The following is a 27,866-nucleotide window of genomic DNA, read 5'->3' on the forward strand; positions in this document are numbered from 1 at the left end:
AGTGCACGCTGAGCATTGTTGATGGAGGGAGTCGATGTTTGTAAATGTGGTGCCAATTAAGCAGGCCGCTTCGTCTTTGATGATGTCAAGCTATTTGAGTATTGATGAAGCTGAACCCACTGAGGTAAATGGGGAGTATTTCATCACAGTTGTGATTTGTGCCTTGTAGGCTTTTGGGATCAAGTGATGAGATGCTTGCTGCAGTATTCTGACCTGATCTTGTAGCCACTGTGATTATATGGCAAGTCCAGTTGAATTGTGGGTCAATGGTAACCCCAGGATGATGATAGTGGGGGATTCGCTGTAGCCTTTAGTGCTGTAATGTCCTGCTTTCTCTCCATTGAAACTTGTGCTTTTAATATGAAGTACAATTTACCTTTGTAGATGCTGATTGTCAGTGCTCCTGACATCTACCCATAGTAAATATCCTTTCATAGCTTTTATTCGATTGAGTTCTCAATCTTTCTTCCAAAAGCAAAATGTTGCATTTGCTGGAAATTTAAAATTACCAGTGAAAATTACGGAAACATTCAGCATATCAGGCTACAGCTTTGGAGAGAGTAGCAGAGTTAATGTTTCAGGTGTTTTTAGAGGCAGACAGTTAGAAAGCTACCTTACAGAAGGGTGAGATAGCAAGGTGTAGAGCTGGATGAACACAGCAGGCCAAGCAACATCATAGGAGCAGGAAAGCTGATGTTTCGGGCCTAGACCTTTCTTCAGAAGGGTGAACTGCTCATCTAAGTACTGTTAAATGTGGCCAGAGATAATGGGAACTGCAGATGCTGGAGAATCCAAGATAACAAAATGTGGGGCTGGATGAACACAGCAGGCCAAGCAGCATCTTAGGAGCACTTCAGAAAAGGTTTTCTGATGAAGGGTCTAGGCCCAAAACGTCAGCTTTTGTGCTCCTAAGATGCTGCTTAGCCTACTGTGTTCATCTAGCCCCGCACTTTACTGTCAAATGTGGTCTCAGGATTTCAATTTAATTTTTCCAACAAGATTTCCCAAAGTCTAGCACCATTTAAGGAACAGTGTTAGATTTCTCAAGAATGTATGGCTTTCAATATTGATCTTCTGATTGTAAACTTGATGATAAATGCTCTCATGATGATAATGAGCTTTTCTTGCCAATGGCCTCAGAGTGTCATTGAAAAAGTTGAAGTGGCACACAAATTTGATTAAAATTCTGATGAATTTACAATTAAGGGACTGTAGCCTGTGAAAAATTGACTTGAACATTTTCTATTCCTCTTTAAGTCTAATTAACAATCAATTTCTAGCTGCACTCTGCACTTAGGACGTGGATTGAATCAATGCAAGGGTTGATACTGTGCATGAATAATTTAAGGTTTGTTAACAATACTGGTTGTAAAGATAGTATTTATTTAAAACTTTGCAACATCTAACTTCATTATACGTGGGAGATCATATGGGTAAACAAAATGTGTTTTAATGAATAGTTTGGTTGATTGTGATCCATAATGTGTCGGGATCTATAAGTGTTAATTTGAGCTTGATTAACTTGTTGTCAACTTTTATCATGTCCTGCAACTGACTAATTTCACACAATGTTTAATTCATGTTGCAGACAGCGATAATCTAGATAAAGAGATACACAGAGCGAACTCAGAAGGTTTTATTGGCTGCCTCTCATCGGTCCAATTCAATGGGATTACTCCTCTGAAAGTTGCATTGCAAAATTCAGGCTCACCACTTGTCTCCATAAAAGGGCGTTTTGTTGAATCAAGTTGTGGATCTGCCCTCAGGAGTGAACCAACAGCAATCACCACATCATACTCTCTAACAGGTAACAAAATAAGAACAATCAATAATTTGAAGATAATGATTTGGAGCGATCATCATCATGTCAATCATACCTAGACTATCCCAGTACTAGCTGACCATTTATGCAAATACGTACGCATTCATTTTATATTGTACTGAATAATTCTAATAGTTACAACAGAAAATCCCAAAACCTTTTTGCTAAGGTCCCATCTCTCTTATTTGTTACTTTTCTGCTTTCTCAGAAATAATACATTTGACAAAAGAGTGCTCAATTAATTGACTTGTGAGACAATTTCAGAGGACAATTAAGCGTAAATCACTTTGTTCTGAGCGTGTAGGCACATGTGGACAACAGCAAGTTTCCTTCCCAAATGGACAGCTGGGTATATTTTTTTTTAAAGACAGGCCAGCTATTTCATGGTCATCGTTACTTACACAAGTTTTTTGTTCTATACTTATTATGTTAATTACATTTCAAATACCCAGCTGCAGTGTTGACTGCATTTGAAATTTCAATTCCAAATGGCTAATTCACGCCAGAAATTGTATCAGTTTCAGTCAGTTTCATGGAGATTTCTCTCCATGAGACATAATGGGTTGGACCCTGCCAGGAACTTCCAGAATTGCTGCCACTGAAACCACCTTTAAAGCCCAACTGTGCACCTGGTCAAGCGCAGGCAGCCTACAGATGCCCTGCACAGTTCCTGTCTATTACTCTCGATATGTGGGGCAGAGGGAAATTAGCACTCTGCTTTGCTAACAGGCAACTGGATATTGTGTAGGTCATGGGGTAGGTGCAATCACTGCCCACAAAGCATGCCTGAATATGTTGGTTACCTATGAAAGTTTGCAGGAGCAAGCTCTGACTTTCATGTCAGGAACTCTTGACATCCAGTTTCTATGTGGGTGTTAGAGAATGGGAAACTGCATATCAATGATGTATGATGATTTGTTAACGAGGATATTAATGCATCACTAGCACTGAGAGGTCTCTCACATACAATAGATCTCACCATACAATACCTTGTCGGACTTTTTGTTCTTGATGTCGGAAGCTCATTACAGCCAATCTGATACAATTTTCCCAACTTTTTCAATAACATTGTTCAGTGCCTAGTAAGTTTCTGTCCCTAATTACTAACTTGGGTCTTTAGATGACTCATCCAGGATCTTAGCCATCATATTACTGACAGTCAGGCCTATGATCAGTATGACAGGTCGGGACAACATCGAGGGCCGAAGGGCCTGTACTGTGCTGTAATGTTCTATGATAGAACATTCTCCACTTCTCTAAATAACACTAACAACACTCATGAAACTTGACAAAAGCCAGGTCACCTAAGCTTTTTGATCAGCACTCCAACTATTGCCTTAATAATTCATCCCCTCCACTACTGAAGTACAGTGACAGGAGTGAACAGGAGCAGCTTGCCAAGTCTTCCTCAACAGCATCTCCTAATGCCATGATTCAGCCGCCTGGAAGGTTAAGAGCAGAAGTGCATGGGAACCTGTACATCTACAAGGTCTCTTTCAAGCCATTCCTTTTTTGTTAAGAACCCCTACAGTGTGAGAACAGGCCATTTGTCCCAACAAGTCAGTACCGGCCCTCGAGCATTCCATCCACTATCCCCACTACCCCATCCCTACTGCATTTCCCAAGGCTAATCCACCTAATTTAGGCATTCCTGGACACAATTACATTGGCAATCCACCTAACCTCTACATCTTTGGATTGTGGGAGGAAACCCATGCAGACATGGAGAGAATGTGCAAAACCACACAGGCCGTTGCTCAAGGCTGAATTTGGACTTGGGTCCCTGGCTCTGTGAGGCAGCAGTGCTAACTACTGAGCCATTGTGGCACCTTTTCCTTTGGTGTTGCTGGACCAAAATCCTGGAAGTCCTTTCTTAACAGTCAGAGTAACTTTACCATGGGCTACCATGGCTTGATGAGCAGGCTTACCAACATCGCCTTCAGGAATGTTAGGGATAAACAAAAATGCTGATCTTGTCAGTGATGCTCACATCCCATGTAGGAATACAAAGAAAGTTTGCATGTGTTGTTCTACTTCAAAGAAGTTTACAGTCCAAATTTTAACCAAATGTATCCTATAAAGCCCACCATAATAAATTGCATTTTAGCTGAGACCCTGGCCAAGCAAAGTTATCACTACATAATTTTTTCACTTAAGTGAGAATTAGCATGTTTAAAATAATTTTACCAGTAATGACCATATTATTTATTTCAGTAATATTAGTCAGGGAATAAATATCAGCCAGGATCTCAGGAGGTTTCCTTGCTCTTCAAATAATTACACAAGATTTTTTTAATATCCACGTTAGGTTTTAATATATTCACATAACAGTGGCCCTTCTGACAGTCCAGCACTTCTTTCAAAACTGCACTTGACTACGAGCCTTCAGTGTGCACTTAAATCAATGCAATGTCCTTGAAACTGCAACTACGATTATCACAAAACCAAGGCTGACAGAAATGATGTCCATATCAATTTAGTGAAATCTTTGCAAATTTTCCTCTCAAGTCATAGGATATGATAGGATAGCCTCCACAGAATTTCATCCCCATTTTATATGTAAGCATTCGGATGCAATGTTTGAATGTGTGCATGACATAACTATGGATCAACAACACCACACACTAAACCTTCACTGCTTTCTTCAAAGTAGGAATAGTTAAAGTAAACAGGTATTAATAACATATTGGGTAGGCGAGAAGGAACAGGCCAGATTATATTAGCATTCACCACCCTCTGGCAGTAAGTTCACAAAAAAAATGACATTCATGTGAATTTTTTTTTTAAAAAGGAGCAATTTCAATATGCCCAACTTGCCTCCTTTCTTCACCCTTGGAAGCCACGCATTTAATAATTTGCATATTATATTTTTTGTCACCTTCCATCATTGCAAGAATTGCCAAAAGCAAAATACTGCGGATGTTGAAAACCTGAAAACTGAAAATGCTGAACAACATAGTTTCTGGTTTACTGTATATTAGCCTGCATAACATCTACCACAAAGTGTTGTTGTGAGTCAGATAACTTGAAGTCATTCTACAAGGTTGGTTATGTGAAAAAGCTACAATATTTTAAACATATAGTCCGAAATCTGTGCTTCCTAATGCCACTGTTGAATACACAGAAAAACAGCCAACTGATCACACTGATCCCATGATATAGAAAAGATGATTGAAGGCAAAGTGGGTACTTACATCAAAAGTTCACATGTCATAGTGTTGTACAACTGTCTTCTAAGTGCAGGCCAACTAAGTCTCACATCTCCTGTCACTCGCTTAACACACCCAACTATTACAGCATTATCCGTGTATCACCTCTGCACTGCCTATTCACTCGCCCAGGTTGCTTCACACCTGCACAGATGATAAAGGCTGTGCCACCCATTTTCAGCTTCAGTAATACCTGCCTCTCTCTCATTCTCAGCAGAAATCAGTCCACAAAAGGTTAGAAGGGCTCAAGACAGATGGTGTGCTGCCTGACATTCAGCTCCTCACCCAGTTTACTCGAGGGTCTTGACTCTGATTGCCCTCATTTATAAGACAGTATTAGAGTGTGCCTTGACCCTGGAATAAAGGATTGGCTGAGATCCGCTGACAGCCACCACAAGCATCCTAACTTTGTCCCATTGCTCAGTGCCAAGGGAAGACAGTTGGAAAATGAGTCAGAGATAACAAGTTGTGGAGCTGGATGAACACAGCAGACCAGACAACATCAGAGGAGCAGGAAAGCTGATGTTTTCGGTATGGACCCTTCTTCAGAAATTGTGGAGGGGAAGGGAGCTCTGAAATAAATAGAGGCGGGAGGCAGTGATAGAAGATGGATAGTGGAGCAGATAGGTGGAGAGAAGATGGACAGGTCAAAGAGGTGGGAACGAAGCTCGTAAAGGTGAGTGTAGGTAGGGAGTTGGGTGCAGGTTGGTCAGTGAGGAGGGAGGGACAAGTAGGTGGGAGGGAAGATGGACAGGTCATCTCTGGAAAATGAGTCTGGTGCCACTGGCTGAGGAACAAATGCACAAAAAGGCAGGGCAAGACAATGCAAGCCAATGATGGTATGGGCACACAGGTATGCTTGGAGCGAGTGAGCAATATGACAACAAGCAAAGAACTTGCAGATGCAGCTGGCCCAGTCCATGAGCTGACTGAATTTCCATTAGCACACAGTGTCCTTGCTGTATCATTACAATGACAAATACTGGTGCATCTTAAGGTGCAGCATTGAAGCAGCATTTTCTTTTTACATAGGCGACTCTTTAAACATAGGAATAACGTAGACGATTCAGCCCCCTCAAGCCTATTCTGTCATTCAGTGACAGTATGACTGATCTGTATCTTAACTTCACAGAATACCTCCTCCAAATCTTGAGTTTTTCCCTTTACATTCCTGTCCAGGAATGTGTGAAATCAATTTCAATGTAATATAGTTTTCAACTTAAGACTATGATTTGAGCTAAACTTTCCACATGACTAAAACTCTTCATATGAGGAGGATATCTTTCCTGCCTCCTCTACTGAAACATTTATTCCTGATCTTAAATTTCCATTCCAGCCTTTGTCTTGGTCTTTGCCAAAATATTCTTTCAAGTTTAAAACAAAGTGTTCCATTATTCTTACACTGTCAATAGTTAGAAGCAGGATCAGGAAATGTCGGGTAAATGGCAGAGATATTTAGTTAAACATAACAGTCATGGAATTGTGAAGTCACACAGCACAGGAAACAGATCCTTCAGCCCAACATGTCGGTGCTGACCAGGTTTCCTAACTGAACTAACCCCATTTGCCTGACATTGGCCCAGATCTCTTGAAACCTGGCGTCTTCAAATGTCTTTTAAATGTTGCAATTTTACTCGCATCTGTCACCTCCTCTGGCAGCTCAGCCAAATGCGAATACCATCTGCGTGTCCCTCAGATCCCTCTTCAATCTTTCTCTTCCTATCTGAAACCTATGCCCTCTAGTGGCAATGGTAGTATGATGGTTATGTATCATACAAGTATTTATCCTTGTGCTTAACCTCATGATCACTTTCAAATTCTGCTGTAGCCTCAATCAAATCTCCCCATAACTTTTTAGATTAAAAAAAATGCAAATCTTACTTCTGGTTGCTCAGTGATTAGCATTGTTTCGTCAGTGCCAGGAACCCAGGTTCAATTCCAGACTTGGGTGACTGTGTGGAGTTTGCACTTCTCCTCATGTCTGCGTGGGTTTCCTCTGGGTACTCTGGTCTCTTCCCACAGTCCAAGGTTGTGCAGGCTAAATTGCCCACAGCATCCAGGGATATGCAGATAGAAATGCTAGGTTAGAGGGATAGGGTAGGTGTGGACTCAATGAGTGTAGGGAATTTATGATTCCAAAGTTATCGGTTCACCTTATCTAACCTTTGGAACTCTATTAATGTGGGAAAATATGATGATTTAACTGATCACATGACTGACATCAGTAAGAAATACAACACCACGCGGAGTATAGCACGTGCATATGAAACAAGAGGTCATAGACACTACACTAAGGGCCTGAGTTTGGGAACAGCCTACGTACAGTTGAAAATAAAGGAATTCTGCATTATGAAATAAGGCATTGAAGATCCTCACTCAGAATTAAGGAGCAAACAGCCTCAGGGATAATGCACATGCATTTACATGCCCTGCAACCTTGTACTCCTGACCAATATCTCAAAGTGCAGGCAGTCACATTGACTTTAAGCACAAGAGAAATCAGTTAACATTCTGATTAATCACTTGTGTGCTCAGTCAAAGGCCAATACATTCTTTGTAAGCTGTGGTTCTTTTCTCAGTATTGCTGCTGATTTCTGACGGATGCTTAGTAAGCCTGCTGCTGCAAAATAAAATCATTTTCATATCCTATCCCTGTTGCTAAAAAAAGTCATTGATTAGCTGATTTGATTATTTTGTTTTATAAACTACATGTTGATGATCCCACTGTTCCTTGCTTTTCTTCATGTCAATAAAATCTGGATCTCAAATATTTTTCACCCAACATAGGTTATTTTGTTCTTGACATTACAATTCATTTGTCGTTGTTTCTCCCACACACAGTCTATCAACATCTCTCGATAATTTTATGCTCCTGTCTACACAGCTTACTATACCTCCAATCTTTGTGTCATTTGCAAATAGAGTATAAGACAAAATTTGGGTCCTGTAAAACAGACAATGAAGGATGTAATCTTTGTGTCACCTACCAAGAAAAAATGTCACCGCCTTGTATAATAAGCAAGACTCTGCATTTCTCTCCTGTCCCCATCTCCTCAATACATTTAATCAAAGCTTGATTATGCAAACAGATCATGCCCAAGGCATTGCCTGCCTGCCAGGTTTCCAAATATTCATATCAAATCTGAGGTTAGGTAACACCACCAGGGACCTCATCTATGTTTCTCCAAGAGCTGTTGTCATAACTTGGCCTTGTAAACAAAAAAGAAAAATTGAAACTTGTTTGGCAGGCTTATATGCTACTGCAGTCACCCTGTCACAATTCTGAATGGGAAATCTTGATGCAATTTGACAGTATGCTGTCGATGATGGCTCAACTTGTTAAGTGAAGGTGAATGAATAGAATTTCAGAAATTGCTGGAAAATCTCAGCCAACGCCTGTGGATAAAAAGCAGCGATAACATTCTAGGCATCGTTCTTTAGAACACAGATGGTAGTGAGCTTTTCAAGCAATTTCTGATTTCCAGCATCCACAGTTCTTTTTTTTTGTCTTTTCATCGTAGAATCTCTCTTGTGTGGAATGAGGGCATTCAGCCAATTGAGCCTGCACCAAACCTCCAAAGAGCATCCTACCCTATCCATGTAAGCATCCCATCCTATCCCTGTAATCTACACTTTCCATGGCTAATCCACTTAGTCTGTACGTCCCTGGACCCTACAGGGCAATTTAGCATGGTCAATTCGCCCAACCGGCCCATCTTTGTGGACAGTGGGAGGAAACGGGAGCACCCAGAGGCAACCCACACAGACACATGGAGAATGTGTAAATGCCACACAGTCAGCCTAGGAGCTGCGAGGCAGCAGTGCTAATTACTGAGCCATCGTGCCGTCCTGACGTTGCAATATGCACTTCCAGTCCATGAGCCCTTCATGCCCTTCTGGGCATCATGTTTCACTTTGAACTTGCATTGTTGAGGACTTAATTTTGTAATTTTGCCATTCCATGGAAGGATTGGGAGTAAAAGTGGTGAAATTAAACATGGTGCCCTTGGAAAACAAGCAGTTGCAACTCAGAATGCTGGAAAAACTCAGCAGTTCTGGCAAGATCCGAGGAAGGACAATTTTGAGTTTTACATGACTCTTCGGCAGAGCTCAGTATCGACACCAGACACTAGAAAACTTGCCAAATTTTACTTTTCACTGAAGCTGATGGAAGGAAGGAAATGTATTGATTATATTGTGCATGCAATTCTTCTACAGTACATTTTCATCACACAGACGTTGGTAAGTTTTAAAATGTAAATATTTTCCAGAAACCTAAACTATTAATCCCCCTGACATGAGTTTTATTTCCAACCGTTTGAAATGGCAAGTTCAGTTTGAAAATAGTAAAGCAGATTTCAATAGATGTGGCCTTATTGGATTGTCACAATAACCCAACTGTAAAATGCGACAGGAGTTCACAGCAGGTTAGTGTGATAAGTGAATGATGTAATTTACCATATATATGGTAGAGATAAATTGTTTTTGGGGAAAAGCAAGGAATGGGAATATATCGTATCAGAAAAACATTACACCTACACAATCAATTGGTCAGACTCTGAAATCTCATAGATTTCCTCCATAAACTCAAATCTGAAGTTTCTGGGAATATTGTTTGATGAGGTTTGTTCCTGATCCATGTTCTAAAGAAGATGGCCAGTTTTCAGTTCACAAGATGCAGATGAATAACTATCCAGTCTATTTGCTTATGCAATTTGCATTGCTTTGTGGAAGAGTATTGAGAAGACATGGAGAACACAGAAGTCTTCTTTAAATATCACTGAATTTCATTTTACATCTCTCTGACCTTACAGTGGAAATTTGCTGACACATTTGATGATACCGTCATCTCTGCTAACTTAAAACCTCCACAGAACAATATTAATAGATCAGCTTTGCATACTTCCTCCATAGTGAGGGGAGCCTAAGCCCATAGCCTTCTGATTCAGTCAGGAACACCACCAACCTAATGAGTGCTGGGACTTTTCACTGTGGTGATATTTCTCCAAATATGTAAGAAAAAGGCCATTTTTCATTGCATTTATACATGATACAGGCTTATTTGTCTCCTTTGAAAATTCTCAGTTTTAGTTATTTAGCTGAGGTTCTTTACAAATGACACGTGTGAATATCATTTTTGTTTAATAATATGTCACTATATTAAGCTTTATAAATTGGAAATGTTTAAAGTACACCTGTTTTATTTTTCATTACTAACAAGACTATTTTCTAAAACAACAAAAAACATTAAAACTGAAGAATATGAATACTTTAAAACATTGCAGCTATCAAGCTGTGTATCCAAACAATAACAATAAGAATATTTCTGCTGTTAAGGATGAAGAGACATGAAAATTGAATTAAAAGAATGACACTGGAAGACTAATACAAAGCAACGTAATTTTTTTTTTCTATGACAAGTAGCTGAAGAATATGGCTGAAGTACATTCATGACATAACAAAAAATCAAATCAGATGCATTCTGAATTCTTTGCTCTGAGCTTGCAGAATAGGTTTGGTTTGGCATTGTCACTATGCATAGTTGATCATTGATTTTGGTTATCTGCGTGTTCAGAATGGTTGTTGCTAATATCGACATATGGAGACAGAGATATTCAATTGGTTTATCTCCTCACAAATGTTTCCCTAGACTTTCTATCATCAAGTGCAGAATGAGTCAATGCCTTTGGCATTCTGTACCTGGACCATCAGGAATATCAAACAGGATGGATTTGTGCTAATTGACATGTGATGTATTTTACAATTATGTAAAGCAGCACTAAAGTCAAACGTCACACGACACCAGGTAAAGGGCAAAAAAAATTCATTTGAAACCACAAGCTTTCAGAGTGCTACTCCTTTGTCAGGTGAGGGGACACTTCACCTGATGAAGGAGCAGTGCTCAGAAAACCTGTGATTTCAAATAAACCTGTTGAACTATAATCTGATGTCGTGTGACTTCTGACTTTTCCCAGCCCATCCAATACTGGCCCTTCAGATAAAAGCAGCAATAGGCAGTATTAATGAAATTTGCTTTGCCTAAATTTTAAAACTGGAAGTGTATCACACAAAGTGAGAGACCTTGCATTCTTGTTTTCATATTTCCTCACAATTTCCTGATAAGAAAGCAACAAGGCATGTCTTTTGGATCCACTTAAACGAGGAGACTGAATGATTGAAAACATATAATGTGCCTTTATACTTAGCAGCAGCAAACCTTTCAGAAGAAAATTTTTCAGTGATCAACCTGACCTCATGAGTCTCTTGGCTGTAATTAATGATTGCATAGTGAAATAGAACACATAGCACAGGAGATCATTCAGTCCATTGTGCTTGTGTTGGTTCTTAAAAAAGAACGGTTAAATGTAGTCCTACATTCCCACATTTTGCCTGTAATCCTGCATACTTTTCATTCCCAAGAACCTATTTGACTTATTTTACAAATACTTGTGGAATCAACTTGCGCTAGTTTTTTAAGCCTCAGTATTCCACAACCCAACACTTCTTGTAGCTCACAGGATCCCTTCCCTTTTGAAACAAAAAGACAAGCCCAGCAAATATGCTAAAGTTAGGTAAAAAAAAATCCAAGTTTTAAACAGCTTCCAAACCAACCTTTTGACTTGTCCATTACCACTTGTTGGGTTAAATCTGTTGGCTTGAGTACAGATCCAACACAATTTTGGCAATGTGACCCAATACCTACCCAAATTGAACATTAATTCTGAGGAAGAGTCACTGGACCCAAAACGTTAACTCTGATTTTTCTTCACAGATGCTGCCAGACCTGCTGATCTTTTCCAGCAACTTCTGTTTTTGTTCCTGAACATCAGCGGGGTGGGTTGAAACTCATCCCATCTTCTGCAGTCACCCCACATAAAGTCCCTTGATGGTATTTATATTCCAGTACTTTACCCCTGGTCTTTCTCCCACTGATGTACATTCTTAACAGCTCAATATAACTGGTTAAATAATGTACAATGGTATTTTTAATGTAACCTTTACTTATTTCTGTGATGCAGTAACCTGATGGCCCATCACACTTGATTCCTTCATACCAGAAGACTTTTTATTGCAGCTGTAATCTGTGGAACAGATAAATGTGATTAGGAAAAGACTGAATTTAATTTGTAGGCCATGAGATGGCAGCCATTTATTATACACTAGCAAACTTATGAAATGGACTGTTTTATTGGTAACTGTTTGACAAATGTTTCCATAATGGGTCAAATTTTTTTACCTTGATCAGATAGTTGCTATCTTATCAAGTATGTGTTCATAAATAATATCATGGACAGTAAATTGATTTAATATATTTCCTTCCTAAATACGTCATATCTAAATACCTTTTCTTCAATAATTAATCAGTTTTATCCCCCTTAATGTTACTGAGATGTAGAATAATGCATAACCTGAAATGCAAATGACATAAATCAAGATCCAACTTTGTTAATTCTTCATTTCTTACATTATACCTTTGATGCAAAAGAAGACATGCATTTATATAATGCCTTCCAAGGAGGTTGCAAAGTGTTTTACAACCATTAAAGTGCTAATGAATGTGGAAACTATTCTATTTCAGCAAGTACCAAAATTAAAAATTTTTATATTGAGCAAATAATATATCTTTAAAGTCTTAGATGAAGACTAAATATTGACTAGGACATCATGGATAACTCCCTCACTGTTGTTTTGAACAATGCCATGGAAACATATTGCAAGAAGATTACGAAGCAAAAAAGAAGACGAAAAATATAAATGTTGTGAAAACAATTACATAGAATTTATCGCACAAAGACAGTCAGCTACCCACCCCAATGATCTGCGCAATTGTCACATGTAAAATACCATTTTACATTACAAAAGCTAACCCTATTAACATGTCCTTCAATTCCTTTCTCATTTCTAGCTTATTTGCTGGGAACAATAGCATATTGGCTTTGTAATCTGATTAATTTAGCGGCTTGAATAATGAATGTAGTAACATGAGCTCAAAGCCCATCATGGTTACTGGAAATTTCAACTATTATTAACTTACTAGGTCTGGAATGTACACTAAAAAAAATGCCATCTTGATTATTTTCCTGCAAATACTTTAACTGCTGTGTTGTTTTAAGAGCTTGATATGATAATAAGTCAAGGATCAGAATCATCACTTAGCATCGTATGTATCCAACGGAAACATGGTATCAGGTGGTTCTACACATGATTACACATCCACACTTGAATTCCAGAAAAATAAATTGCCATAGAATTAGCTCATAACAGAGAGGAAAAAAGAAAGCTTGAGCTGTAGCCAAAAACAGCACAGGACAGTTTTATTTTAAGAAAACAATCAAATCCCAAACATTGACAGAATTTGCAAAAAGTCAGGGGCATTCCCAGCATGAATTAGAAGCCTACAGAAATCCTGAACAGATTGAATGCCTTTAATCAAAGGATGTATCTTCACTTTTCAGATTTAGCTGTAGCAGAACGTTATGGAAAAAGATGGTCAGAGAATGTTAGGAAGGAAAGAAAAAAATATGTATACAAGGTAGAAGTATTGTGTGCAAGTCAGGCCTCTCTGCTATAGGATGGATGTTGCAAAACTAGAAAGGGTTCAAATAAGATTTACGAGGATGTTGCCAGGGTTGGAGGGTTTGAGCTACAGGGAGAGGCTAAATAGGCTTGTGCTATTTTCCTGGAGCACTGAAGACTGAGGGGCGACCTATTAGAGGTTATAAAATCATGAGGGACATAGATAGGGTAAATAAGTAAGGTATTTTCTTCGGGGTAGCAGAGCATAGGTTTAAGGTGAGCGGGGAAAGATGTAATAGGGTCCTAAGGGGTATCTTTTTCATGCAGATTGTGGTACATAAATGGAAGGAGCTGCCAGAGGATGTGGCAGAGGCAGGTGTGATTATAGCATTTAAAAGGCATTTTGGTGGGTATGTGAATAGGAAGAGATTGTGTGAAATGTGCCAAATGCTGACAAATGGGACTAGATTTATTTAGGATATTCTCGGCATCGACAAGTTGGACCAAAGGGTTTCCTTCCTTGCTGTACAACTCTATGACCATATTATACCAGCAATCAATACCGATGTGATAAAGATTGCAAAACAAAAATATACGTACAGCTCAATATCTGAATGCATGTTATATTCATAATTAAGTAAATGAATTGATATGACAGTTTGAAGTGAATAAATCTGATGTGTAGTCATTCTGAAGATGTGACTGAGAGATGACAAGGAATGGATTTTGAATATTGAGATGCAAAGTAACCATTGTAATCCTGGGTCGTAGGGCTGTTTTCTGATTAGAGAGAGACAACTCATAATGGTTTAACCTGAGGCTTACTATGTCTCAAATGAGGAGAGATTTCAAGGAGGAGAGTCCTTCCTGGTAACCTCAGCTGGTGTGGAAATTAGACCCAACCCACTGGCATCACACTGCTTCACAAACGAGCTGTCCAGCTGCCTGAGCTAACTGACCCCCACTGTTTAGGATTATATGGCATTCAAGAAGAAAGATCGGAAGGTTATGCTTTCTAAACACTGATGATATTGGTGAAATGGTTAGGGTTGATGTTGGTTCAGAAGACCAAGATGTACAATTGATCTCAGTGGAGCTGAGGAATAGCTGAAGAAAAAAATATTCACCAGTTGGAATGAAATGCAGAAGCCGCAACTTTGGAAAATTTATACAAAAAAAAGGGTGCTTAATGTAAAGAGATAGCAATTGTTGTGAGTGATTTTAATCTACATGAAAGCAGAAAAAATATTATTGGTAGTTGTAGATTTGATGGCACTCTCAAAGAATGCTGTCAAGATCATTTCTTAGAAAAGCATGTTCTGGAACCAACCAGGAGCAACTTATAGCAGGTTTGGTATTGTAGAAGACCTGTCCGTCTTCCCTGGACTGACCTATCCCCTCCCTACCTCCCCACCTATACTCTCCTCTCCACCTATCTTCTTTTCTCTCCATCTTCGATCCGCCTCCCCCTCTCTCCCTATTTATTCCAGAACCCTCACCCAATCCCCTCTCTGATGAAGGGTCCAGGCCCGAAACGTCAGCTTTTGTGCTCCTGAGATGCTGCTTGGCCTGCTGTGTTCATCCAGCCTCACACTTTATTACCTATGAAGCATACTGTTGACAGGTTTGGGTTTTGAATTTTGAATTAGTATCGTGGGTTTTCCGCATGTCTGAAATTAATAATTAACATATACGTGTCTTTGTAACAAAGGCAATTTCCTTAAACCTGTTTGTGAAAGGGCTACTTTGACAGCCTAAAAAGGTTTGTTTATTTTGGGTTTTAGGACTTAGCAAGACAGAAAATTGTGTCTCAAGATTTTTGTTGGAACTTTCTGTACTGGGAGTTTTGCTTGAGCTTCAGAGAAAGACCCACAGGAGAGAGACACATTTTGTTTCAGTTTAACTTTTTAGGGCAGTTCTGTAAAATCTTTAAATGGCGATGCCTGTATATAACAGTGTTCCTGAGAAGGAGACGATATATTGAAATTAGATTACCTTAGATTAAGGAGTTCATGATAGTCCCAGGCACGAAGTTGGTGTCAAAGCCTGAAGAGGGCTTGAAGCTGAATTTATTTAAACTTGGGTGAATAAAAGCTCCAGGAATAAGCTATCAGAGGCTCTAGTTTAGGAGCTAAAGTCGTAATTATCTTTGAATTTGTGTTACAAGTAAACAGATCAGTTCATTCTATTTTATTTTTCTTTATTTTGCTTTATTATATTTGTTTTATGCTACAAATAGTTTAGCAGAGTGAGGGGTGACTTGATTGAAGTTAATTAGAATCTGAAATGCCATGAGAAGTTGGATGTGGAAAATATACTTCCTATGGTGGCACTGCTGCCTCACTGCTCGAGGGACCCGGATTTGATTCCAGCCTCGAGTAACTGTGTAGAGTTGGCACATTCTCCCTGTGTTTGTGTGCATTTCTTCTGGGAGCACCAATTTCTTCCCACAGTCCAAAGATGTGTAGGTTTGGTGTATTGGCCACATTAAAGTGTCCAGGGATGTGCAGATTGGATGGATTAGCTATCAGGTAAAAACCCTATATGCAGTTAGGGTAGAGTGAGGTGGGCCTGGGTGGGATGTTCTTCAGAGGGGTGGTTCAGACCTGATGGGCTGACTGATCTCTATCTGCACCGTAGGCATTCTATGATTCTTATTGGTGATCCCGAACTTTGGGGCATTAAAATCAGGGGTCACCCCTTTCAGGGCAGAGATGAGAAAATATTTTCATTCAAAGCGTTGTGCAACTCTGGAATTCTCTATCTTAGAAGGTATTGCAGGCAAGGCCATTGGACACTTCTAAGGCAGAGATAGATAGATATGTAGACAACGGAATCAAAGGTTAGTTTAGGTAGTTGGGAACGTGGAAATCAGTACAGAGCAGCAGGCATGATGTTATTGAAGGATAGAGGGGGTTTAAAGGGCTGAATGACCTACTTCTTTAATTTGTGTGTTCATATGAAATTAAATAAGTAAACTGTAAAAGTCAGCATTGGAAAGGGAGGTGTCCCACAGAGTCAATACTCCAGTCATGTCTGTATCAGATCAGAGACATCTTGCTAAGCTATGGCATGCTGTAAAATCAATGTTGTGTAAAAGTATACTTGAGAATTCAATGTCTCGAGCTGGTGTCTTTTTGTCTATAGCAACAAGAATGAATTGATCAGTTTGTCATCAGGTGCCAAACAAGAGCAATGACTGTGATTTTTTAGAGAATGAATTGTCTGAATCAATAATAGAAACTGTAAAAGCTTCAACTCTTGTCTTGGCTCTCAAAAAAGATCTCTTAGCAAAAAAAAGGTCATTGACATTGACACGCTGCTAAAATATGGTAGAAAATATGATGCAATTGTACCCCAAGAAAAGTCAAAGAAAACTTATTTGCTTCACTAATCCTTTTGGGGTGATTTGCCTGCATGTGACCTCAGACCCTCAGCAGTGTTTTAACACCCTAACTGCTTTTGATGGGGTGTAGTCAGACACAAAGTGGTTAAGAAGATTGTTCACCAGCAGTATAGGATATGAGCTGATGACAATACATGACAAATCAGATCCCAGAATGAATCCTGTTCGATACATCACAATTTTAATTTTATTTCAGCCAGTTACTGTGATATTTATTCAAGGATGCAAATTTCAGTTAAAACAGCATAACTATATTCCATAAAAAATATTAAAAACAAATCTATATACTTGTGACAGTTTAGAAAGATTTTAATGCAAGTAACAAAACAAAATTTCAAGCTATTTTCCAGCATCAGAAATTGCCAAATTCCAGAGAAATAGTAATCTGACTACAGACTTGTCAGTTCTCCTCATTGGATTGCTGAAACAGTTTTACAACTCTTTTTTTCCATCTGCTGGCATAAACATTCTTTTCAATTCTGATGGCCTAACCCTCTTTTCAGTTCCCACAACTTCTATACAAACTCTCGCAGCATGGAAACTTCACAAGCTATACATACCTCAGCTAGAGTAACAAGTTGCCCCAAACCAAAAACTTGATCCTCCTGCCAATGGAAAACTTTTGATTTGAAGCCCTGATTCTTCAGAAGCTAAACTAATTGCTTCTGATCTGCTGTAAACTCGACAGTATCATAATTTTAACTGTAACCACCCCAGAGGTGTCCTGCCAGGCACTTCACCAGATCTCAAGACTTGTTGGAAATAATATGTAAGGTTAGTGTACAAAATGATTTCCTGAACTTTTAAAAAAAATACTTTCACAGAACTGGAAGTTCACATCTGCCTTTACCTTAAAATTCCAAACTCCCAAACTGGTGGTACATGGTAATGTGTATTATCTAACTTTAATCATAACCACCTTCTCAAGAGAGATTAAGGATGGGCAATAAATATGGCTCTGTGAGAATTGCCCATATGTTGCGAATGAATAAACATGTATTTGGTTTTGAATGCAATTTATCTTTGCCATTCACTGCAACTACTCCCCTTTTACATTCATATCTTTTCGTGAAGAAGATCATCCTGAATTAATAATGTATTTATTATATTTTATTTATGAACCTAGTCTTAAGAACTCCCATCTTCTTTGTGTCTATCCTTTCACAATGACTTTGTGTTTCCACATGACTTATGGCTCAGTGTTATAATCTATGCATTGGAGGAATAGCTACCCTTGACTATGCTGGAAGATGGAACCATTGAACTATGGGTACATTACAGCACAAAAAGAGGCCATTCATCCCAACAAATCTACATTGGCTGAATAACGAGCCACCCATTCTAATTCCATTATTCAGCACCTGAATTCATAGCCTTGCAGATTACAGAACTTCAGGTGTGGGTACCAGTCCATTTTAAATGAATTGTGGTTTCTTCATTAACCATTACAGTGAATTCCAGGCATCCTCCGTCCTCTGAAGAAAGATTTTCCACATGTTTCTTCTAATCATTCTACCAATCACTTTAATGTGTTGACCACGGAATTCACCTCTGTGTTATGTGAATCAGGTTTTTCCACTCTATCCGAGCCCCTCGTTAGTTTTTATACTAATTAAGTCACCCCTCAGACTTCCCTGTCCTAAAGAGACAACATTAACCTTGTGATTCATTCTTTGTAACAACAATTATCAAGCCCTGGCAACATTCTTGTAAGTATCTTCTCTACTCTCTCTCGAGCAAGTAAATGAGTTTATAATAATTTCTCCTTATTTAGGCGTGACTATTACCTGAATCTGGTCAGTTTCTGCAAAAACTGATTGTAACCTCAATTCCACATTCCTTCTAACCCCCGATGGCTATTCACCCATTTGCTTAACAATAATTTATCCACCTAAGTGTGAAAATAATTCAAAGACTCTGCTTTCCACAATCCCCAAATCTCTGTTTGAAACGTTTTGTTTTTGTTCAATGACCAGACGAGAAAAACAGACAGTAATACTTGGAAAGGAACTGATTGTGTTGGAACTAACAAAGTGTGGAGCTGGAGGAACACAATAGGGCAGGCAGCATCAGAGGAACAGGAAACCTGACATTTCAAGTCAGGGATAATAAAATGTGAGGCTGGACGAACACAGCAGGCCAAGCAGCATCTCAGGAGCACAAAAGCTGACGTTTCGGGCCTAGACCCGTCATCAGAGAGGGGGATGGGGGGAGGGAACTGGAATAAATAGGGAGAGAGGGGGAGGCGGACCGAAGATGGAGAGTAAAGAAGATAGGTGGAGAGAGTGTAGGTGGGGAGGTAGGGAGGGGATAGGTCAGTCCAGGGAAGACGGACAGGTCAAGGAGGTGGGATGAGGTTAGTAGGTAGCGGGGGGTGCGGCTTGGGGTGGGAGGAAGGGATGGGTGAGAGGAAGAACCGGTTAGGGAGGCAGAGACAGGTTGGACTGGTTTTGGGATGCAATGGGTGGGGGGGAAGAGCTGGGCTGGTTGTGTGGTGCAGTGGGGGGAGGGGACGAACTGGGCTGGTTGAGGGATGCAGTCGGGGAAGGGGAGATTTTGAAGCTGGTGAAGTCCACATTGATACCATATGGCTGCAGGGTTCCCAGGCGGAATATGAGTTGCTGTTCCTGCAACCTTCGGGTGGCATCATTGTGGCAGTGCAGGAGGCCCATGATGGACATGTCATCAAGAGAATGGGAGGGGGAGTGGAAATGGTTTGCGACTGGGAGGTGCAGTTGTTTTTTGCGAACTGAGCGGAGGTGTTCTGCAAAGCGGTCCCCAAGCCTCCGCTTGGTTTCCCCAATGTAGAGGAAGCCGCACCGGGTACAGTGGATGCAGTATACCACATTGGCAGATGTGCAGGTGAACCTCTGCTTGATGTGGAATGTCATCTTGGGGCCTGGGATGGGGGTGAGGGAGGAGGTGTGGGGACAAGTGTAGCATTTCCTGCGGTTGCAGGGGAAGGTGCCGGGTGTGGTGGGGTTGGAGGGCAGTGTGGAGCGAACAAGGGAGTCACGGAGAGAGTGGTCTCTCCGGAAAGCAGCCCACCCCACCAACCTCCGGATACAACGCATTATCCTCCGACACTTCCGCCATTTACAATCCGACCCCACCACCCAAGACATTTTTCCATCCCCTCCCCTGTCTGCTTTCCGGAGAGACCACTCTCTCCGTGACTCCCTTGTTCGCTCCACACTGCCCTCCAACCCCACCACACCCGGCACCTTCCCCTGCAACCGCAGGAAATGCTACACTTGTCCCCACACCTCCTCCCTCACCCCCATCCCAGGCCCCAAGATGACATTCCACATCAAGCAGAGGTTCACCTGCACATCTGCCAATGTGGTATACTGCATCCACTGTACCCGGTGCGGCTTCCTCTACATTGGGGAAACCAAGCGGAGGCTTGGGGACCGCTTTGCAGAACACCTCCGCTCAGTTCGCAAAAAACAACTGCACCTCCCAGTCGCAAACCATTTCCACTCCCCCTCCCATTCTCTTGATGACATGTCCATCATGGGCCTCCTGCACTGCCACAATGATGCCACCTGAAGGTTGCAGGAACAGCAACTCATATTCCGCCTGGGAACCCTGCAGCCATATGGTATCAATGTGGACTTCACCAGTTTCAAAATCTCCCCTTCCCCGACTGCATCCCTCAACCAGCCCAGTTCGTCCCCTCCCCCCACTGCACCACACAACCAGCCCAGCTCTTCCCCCCCCCCCCCCCCCCCCCCCCCCCCCCACCCACTGCATCCCAAAACCAGTCCAACCTGTCTCTGCCTCCCTAACCGGTTCTTCCTCTCACCCATCCCTTCCTCCCACCCCAAGCCGCACCCCCCGCTACCTACTAACCTCATCCCACCTCCTTGACCTGTCCGTCTTCCCTGGACTGACCTATCCCCTCCCTACCTCCCCACCTACACTCTCTCCACCTATCTTCTTTACTCTCCATCTTCGGTCCGCCTCCCCCTCTCTCCCTATTTATTCCAGTTCCCTCCCCCCATCCCCCTCTCTGATGAAGGGTCTAGGCCCGAAACGTCAGCTTTTGTGCTCCTGAGATGCTGCTTGGCCTGCTGTGTTCGTCCAGCCTCACATTTTATTATCTTGGAATCTCCAGCATCTGCAGTTCCCATCATCTCTGATACTATTTCAAGTCAGGGATCCTTCTTCAGAATTCTGATTTCTTAAGAAGGGTCCTGACCCGAAACGTCAGCCTTCCTGTTAGTGTGATGCTGCCTGGCCTGCTTTGTTCATCCAGCTCTACACTTTGTTATCTCTGACTCTAACATCTGCAGTTCTTGCTATCTCAGTGATTGTATTGGAGCATTGTTTTGAGTTATACAAAAGTCAGGCCAATATGCATCACTCACAAGTATTACTTTTTAGATCCCTTCTGGAGATCCGTTATGATTCTCCCATTTCAGGAAGCATTATCTCCACATCCAACCTGTTTAGACTGCTCAGGATCATAGAGGTTTCAGTCAGAAAGTGTCTTAATGCAGCAATTTCATACTATCAATGCATATCAATGACAAAGCAAAGCATGCCATTTACCATTTTTTGTTTAGCTAACAGCAGAGTTGTGGCAACAACTTTGAGACTTTTGCATCTCCCAGGTACCGTGGAGGCTAAAGGCTTCTTCAAGGTTGTAGCAGCTTTGACTCCCTGCATCCATTGCTTGCATGTAAGATCTCCACTTAAAATATGAGACTGAGTCTCAACAGCATCGGCTACCTTTCAACTGGCTTGGAAAGAAAATTAGTGGAAAGAATAGTGGTCATGAAGAGTTGATTAACAATTCAAAGAGCACATGTACATTGGATCAGAAATTGGCTTGCTGAAAGAAGACAGAGGGTGGTAGTTGATGGGAAATGTTCATCCTGGAGACCAGTTACTAGTGGTGTACCGCAAGGGTCGGTGTTGGGTCCACTGCTGTTTGTCATTTTTATAAATGACCTGGACGAGGGCGTAGAAGGATGGGTTAGTAAATTTGCAGACGACTCTAAGGTCAGTGGAGTTGTGGATAGTGATGAAGGATGCTGTAGGTTGCAGAGAGACATAGATAAGCTGCAGAGCTGGGCTGAGAGGTGGCAAATGGAGTTTAATGCAGACAAGTGTGAGGTGATGCACTTTGGTAGGATTAACCAGAAGGCAAAGTACTGGGCTAATGGTAAGATTCTTAGTAGTGTAGAAGAGCAGAGAGATCTTGGTGTCCATGTACACAGATACTTGAAATTTGCCACCCAGGTTGACAGGGCTGTTAAGAAGGCATACAGTGTTTTAGATTTTATTAATAGAGGGATCGAGTTCTGGAACCAAGAGGTTATGGTGAAGCTGTACAAAACACTGGTGTGGCCGCATTTGGAGTATTGTGTACAGTTCTGGTCACCGCATTATAAGAAGGATGTGGAAGCTTTGGAAAGGGTGCAGAGGAGATTTACTAGGATGTTGCCTGGTATGGAGGGAAGGTCTTACGAGGAAAGGCTGAGGGACTTGAGGCTGTTTTCATTAGAGAGAAGAAGGTTGAGAGGTGTCTTAATTGAAACATATAAAATAATCAGAGGGTTAGATAGGGTGGATAGGGAGAGCCTTTCTCCTAGGATGGTGACGGCGAGCACAAGGGGGCATAGCTTTAAATTGAGGGGTGAAAGATATAGGACAGATGTCAGAGGTAGTTTCTTTACTCAGAGTAGTAAGGGAATGGAACGCTTTGCCTGCAATGGTTGTAGATTCGCCAACTTTAGGTACATTAAAGTCGTCATTGGATAAGCATATGGACCTACATGGAATAATGTAGGTTAGATGGGCTTGAGATCGGTGTGACAGGTCGGCACAACATCGAGGGCCGAAGGGCCTGTACTGTGCTGTAATGTTCTATCTATCTATCTAATGTACAATGGGCCAAATGACTGAATGCTGCACACTATGATTCTATGAATGCTTCTGCACTGAGCAATTAATTTCAAATGTATATTTAAATGAGTTACGTTGCTCCATACTTTTAACATTTTTATTTCATTTTCTCATGGGATATGGTTATTGCTGGGCTAGGCCAGCATTTATTGTCCATACCGAATTATCCAGAGGGCAGTTAAGAGTTAACCACATTGCTGTGAGTCTGGAATCGCCTACAGCCCAGACCAGTTAAAAGAAGATTTCCTTCCCTAAACGGCATTAGTGAAGTAGGTGGGTATTTACAGCAGTCACCCGTGGTCGCGCTTTCATTCCAGATTTTACTTAATTCCAATTTCATCATCTGCAACATTGCAATTTGAATCCATGCCCAAGATCACTAGCCTGTGGTCATGAACAGATAGCCAGTGATGTTAGTATTACACCACAGTCCCTGTAAACTGCATAGAAAGAAAACCCAGCCTCAAGTGTAATGAGAAGGATGATTAAGCCTCTACTTATTTACTGTTCTTTAACAACAAAGGAAACTTAACTCATAATTGGCATTTTCACAAAGTTCTGTCATTGACAAAGAACTGGCATGCACAATGGACCAAAGAACCTCCTTTCATGTTGGATCATTCCACAATTATATGTTACGATTAAAATTCCTGCCCCACTAACCACCTTCTTGGGGCTGTTAGAAAATCCTTGTTATGAAAAAGGAATAGTGACAGTTACCTGTTTTTTAGGATGCCAAAATTAACAGATGTGAATGTTTTATTATTGACTCATATTTTCTGTTGCTGCAATGTCGAAAGAGCTCCTCATAAGAATTTGTGTCCTGACTAAAGTCACCAGTCAGGATCTTAGGAATTCCGTGTATTTCACAAGAGTTATTGAGATTATAAAAATGAGTAATTTTCATTCAGTACAGGGAGATGACAAATGATTATATTTTTTACGCTGTATTTTTCCTTCACATTATATCTTTCTTTTGGCTCTGAACTGAAAGTACATAATTTACAATGTTAGTAGCAGAATGTTTGAATTAAAGTTCCCTGGATGCTGTCTGAAGGAAAGAATTAGCTGATCTCCCATATGTTAAGCAGATCTGCATATTCTTTTTGAGTAATGTATCCAAGACGTTTCAAATGGATACAGTACTGAAGTCAACTATTCAGTCCTTCATTTCTGAGCCAGTCCTCTGCAAAAGCTGCTCAGCTAGTTCCCACTCCTATCCTTTCCCTATTATGCTATTTTTTTCAGATGATTATGGGGGCACAGGTTCAAGGTGAGAGGGGAAAAGTTTAAAGGAAATGTACAAGGGAAGTTTTTCACACAGTGGTAGGAGCCTGGAGCATATTATCAGGAGAGGTGGTGGATGCAGGCAAGTTGGATGGTTATATGAAAAGGGAGGGAATAAACGGATATGGACTGAATAAGGGCAGAAGGTTTATCTTTTAAATTAATTGGGGCATGATGATCAGCACAGGCTTGGAGGGCCGAAGGGCCTGCTCCTGTGCTGTGTTTCTCTTTAGTTTGATCTTTGTTCTAAAACCCTTTCAAAAGCCGTAGTTGAATTGACCTCCACATCCTGCTCAGGCAGTGAATTTCCAATCCAAACCGCTTGTTGGGTAAAACATATTTCCTCTTGTGGCCTTTGGTTCTTTTGTCAATCGCCTTAAATTGATATTCTTAGCTATTCCAAAGAAGCAGACCGTTTTCTCGATGCCTAATCAATCGTAATCTCTCATCAGTTTGAATCAACATCAATCCTCCCCCAAGGTACTTCTCTCAGGAGATCAGTCCCAGCTCCTCCATGCTATCCCAGAAACCAAAGTCCTTTATCCCTGGATACCTGGTACTTCTGAATCTTTTCTGCTCCCTCTCTCATGACCTTTCCCATTTCCTAAAGTGTGACATCAATAATTCCTGAAATGTAATGGACTTCAGATCATCAGAGAGCCTGAGGACGTCCTGATATTCTGACCTAGATGACAATTGTCTGGGAAGTTTCAACTTCTGACGATGCTTTTCAGGACCCTATCTGACTATCTCTGATTCTGAGTTAGAGTTGAAGAGTTTGAACAACTACACCTGAATTTCCTGAATACCTACTCTGCAAATGTTAAAACCTGATTGAACTCCTGGGTAACTACGCATTCAAAAACCTGGTCACTGACACTGACGCCTTGTCTATCCTCAAGGTTACCAAATACTTTGCCAAATTAGTTCCCCCCAACCAACCCAGAATCTCAACTAATGCCTTCAACCAACCCTCCAGCATGGACCTCCAAACGACTTCCTTCCATACCCCAGCTGCCCCCCCTCACAGCTTTCAGTAATGTCCTGACTATCAGCTACAATGCTGACCACCTACCTAATGCTTTCTCGACCCATTGACTACCCACATACAACCCCAAAGTATGAAGTGGCTAATGTCATGGCCACCTGACTACAAACTTACCTATCAACCACCTACCACCTTGTTGTCTATGGCAATAGTTCTGAGAGGTTGAAAGTTCGAGATTTGATTTGATTTGATTTATAGTAGCCATGTGTACTTAAGTACAGTGAAGAGATTTGTTTGCGAGCAGTGCAGGCATATCATAGTAAGCAAAAACTTACAGACCATTGTGTGCTTAGACTGAATGAGGCATATAGGTTGCACTGCACAGGAGTGCACAAAACAACATCAACAATAACAAGATCAACTTTATTTGAAGTTAGAGAGTCAGTTCATCAGTCTAATAATGGCAGAGAAGAAGCTGCTTTTGAAACTATTTGTGCATGTGTTCAAGCTTCTGTATCTTCTGCCTGATGGAAGAAGTTGTAGGAGAGCATTACCAGGATGCGAGGGATCTTTGATGATGTTAGCAGCTTTTTGCAGCAATGAGAAGTGTAAATGGAGTCCATGGATGGAAGGTTGGCTTCTGTGATGGTCTGGGCTGTGCACACAACCTTTTGTACTTTCTTAAGGTCCTGGCCAGAACAGTTGTCATACGAGGCCGTATGGACCTGGATAGTATGCTTTCCATGTTGCATCTGTAAAAGGTGATGAGAGCCCTATGGACATGTCAAATTTTCTAAGCCACCTGAGAAAGAAGAGGTACTGTTTGCTGCCTTGACAACCGCATCTACACAGCAAGTCCAGGACAGGTTGTTAGTTGTCGTCACTCCGAGGACCGTGACACACTCAACCCTCTCCACCTCATCTCCATTGATGTATAAGGGGGCGTGTTCTTGTCCTTTCTTCCTGAAATCAATGATGCGTTCTTTAGATTTGCCAACATTGAGAGAGAGGTTGTTATCATTGCACCATGACACCAAGCCCTCTATTGCCTACACGTATTCTGACTGCTGTTTGATAGCTGTCCTAGCACGTTGGTGTCTTCAGCAAACTTGCAGGTGGCATTCATTCAGAATTTGGCTGCACAGTCTTGGGTGTACAGGGAGTACAGTAGGTGGCCGAGAACGCATACTTGGGGGACTCCAGAGTTGAGTGTTATCATGGGTGTCTATCTTTACTGATTGCACTCTGTGGATCAGGAAGCTGCAGATCCAGGTTGAGCCGAGACCTAGGTCTCAGAGTTTTGAGGTCAGTCTAGAGGGGGTCTTATGATGTTGGAAGTGGAGCTGTAATTGATGAGTAGGAGTCTGACATAGGTTATCCAGATATTCCAGGGATGAGTGCAGGGCTAGGGATATGGCATCCCCTGTGGGCCTGTTATGTCAGCAGGAAAATTACAGGGGATCGAGGCAGGTTGGAAAGTTCGAGTTGATGTGAGCTAACACCAGCCTGTTGAAACACTTCATGTTTATGGAAGTCAGAGCCACTAGCCATTAAGACATGTTGTGTGTGTTTTCTTTGACATTGGGATGATGGTGGAATTCTTGAAGCAGGCAGGGACTTCAGCTTTTAATAGGGAGAGGTTGAAGATGTAGAACATAGAACATAGAACATAGAACAGTACAGCACAGAACAGGCCCTTCAGCCCACAATGTTGTGCCGACCATTGATCCTCATGGATGCACCCTCAAATTTCTGTGACCATATGCATGTCCAGCAGTCTCTTAAATGACCCCAATGACCTTGCTTCCACAACTGCTGCTGGCAACGCATTCCATGCTCTCACAACTCTCTGCGTAAAGAACCTGCCTCTGACATCCCCTCTATACTTTCCACCAACCAGCTTAAAACTATGACCCCTCGTGCTAGCCATTTCTGCCCTGGGAAATAGTCTCTGGCTATCGACTCTATCTATGCCTCTCATTATCTTGTATACCTCAATTAGGTCCCCTCTCCTCCTCCTTTTCTCCAATGAAAAGAGACCGAGCTCAGTCAACCTCTCTTCATAAGATAAGCCCTCCAGTCCAGGCAGCATCCTGGTAAACCTCCTCTGAACCCTCTCCAAAGCATCCACATCTTTCCTATAATAGGGCGCCCAGAACTGGACGCAGTATTCCAAGTGCGGCCTAACCAAAGTTTTATAGAGCTGCAACAAGATCTCACGACTCTTAAACTCAATCCCCCTGTTAATGAAAGCCAAAACACCATATGCTTTCTTAACAACCCTGTCCACTTGGGTGGCCATTTTAAGGGATCTATGTATCTGCACACCAAGATCCCTCTGTTCCTCCACGCTGCCAAGAATCCTATCCTTAATCCTGTACTCAGCTTTCAAATTCGACCTTCCAAAATGCATCACCTCGCATTTATCCAGGTTGAACTCCATCTGCCACCTCTCAGCCCATCTCTGCATCCTGTCAATGTCCCGCTGCAGCCTACAACAGCCCTCTACACTGTCAACGACACCTCCGACCTTTGTGTCGTCTGCAAACTTGCTGACCCATCCTTCAATTCCCTCGTCCAAGTCATTAATAAAAATTACAAACAGTAGAGGCCCAAGGACAGAGCCCTGTGGAACCCCACTCACCACTGACTTCCAGGCAGAATATTTTCCTTCTACTACCACTCGCTGTCTTCTGTTGGCCAGCCAATTCTGTATCCAAG

The 27,866-nt window shown here is 41.4% G+C and overlaps 1 protein-coding gene across 3 annotated transcripts in view; it reads left to right on the top strand.

The window, feature by feature from the left end:
- Window positions 1-27,866, top strand: part of LOC125454282 (contactin-associated protein-like 5) — an 821,154-nt gene that overhangs the window by 740,279 nt on the left and 53,009 nt on the right. For all 3 annotated transcript variants that reach the window (XM_059647522.1, XM_059647523.1, XM_059647524.1), the window contains one exon: window positions 1,589-1,807. In XM_059647522.1, the coding sequence (XP_059503505.1) occupies window positions 1,589-1,807 (219 nt within the window). The remainder of the gene's footprint in view (window positions 1-1,588; window positions 1,808-27,866) is intronic.

This window comes from Stegostoma tigrinum, chromosome 7, assembly GCF_030684315.1.
Source record: "Stegostoma tigrinum isolate sSteTig4 chromosome 7, sSteTig4.hap1, whole genome shotgun sequence".
Taxonomy (NCBI): domain Eukaryota; kingdom Metazoa; phylum Chordata; class Chondrichthyes; order Orectolobiformes; family Stegostomatidae; genus Stegostoma; species Stegostoma tigrinum.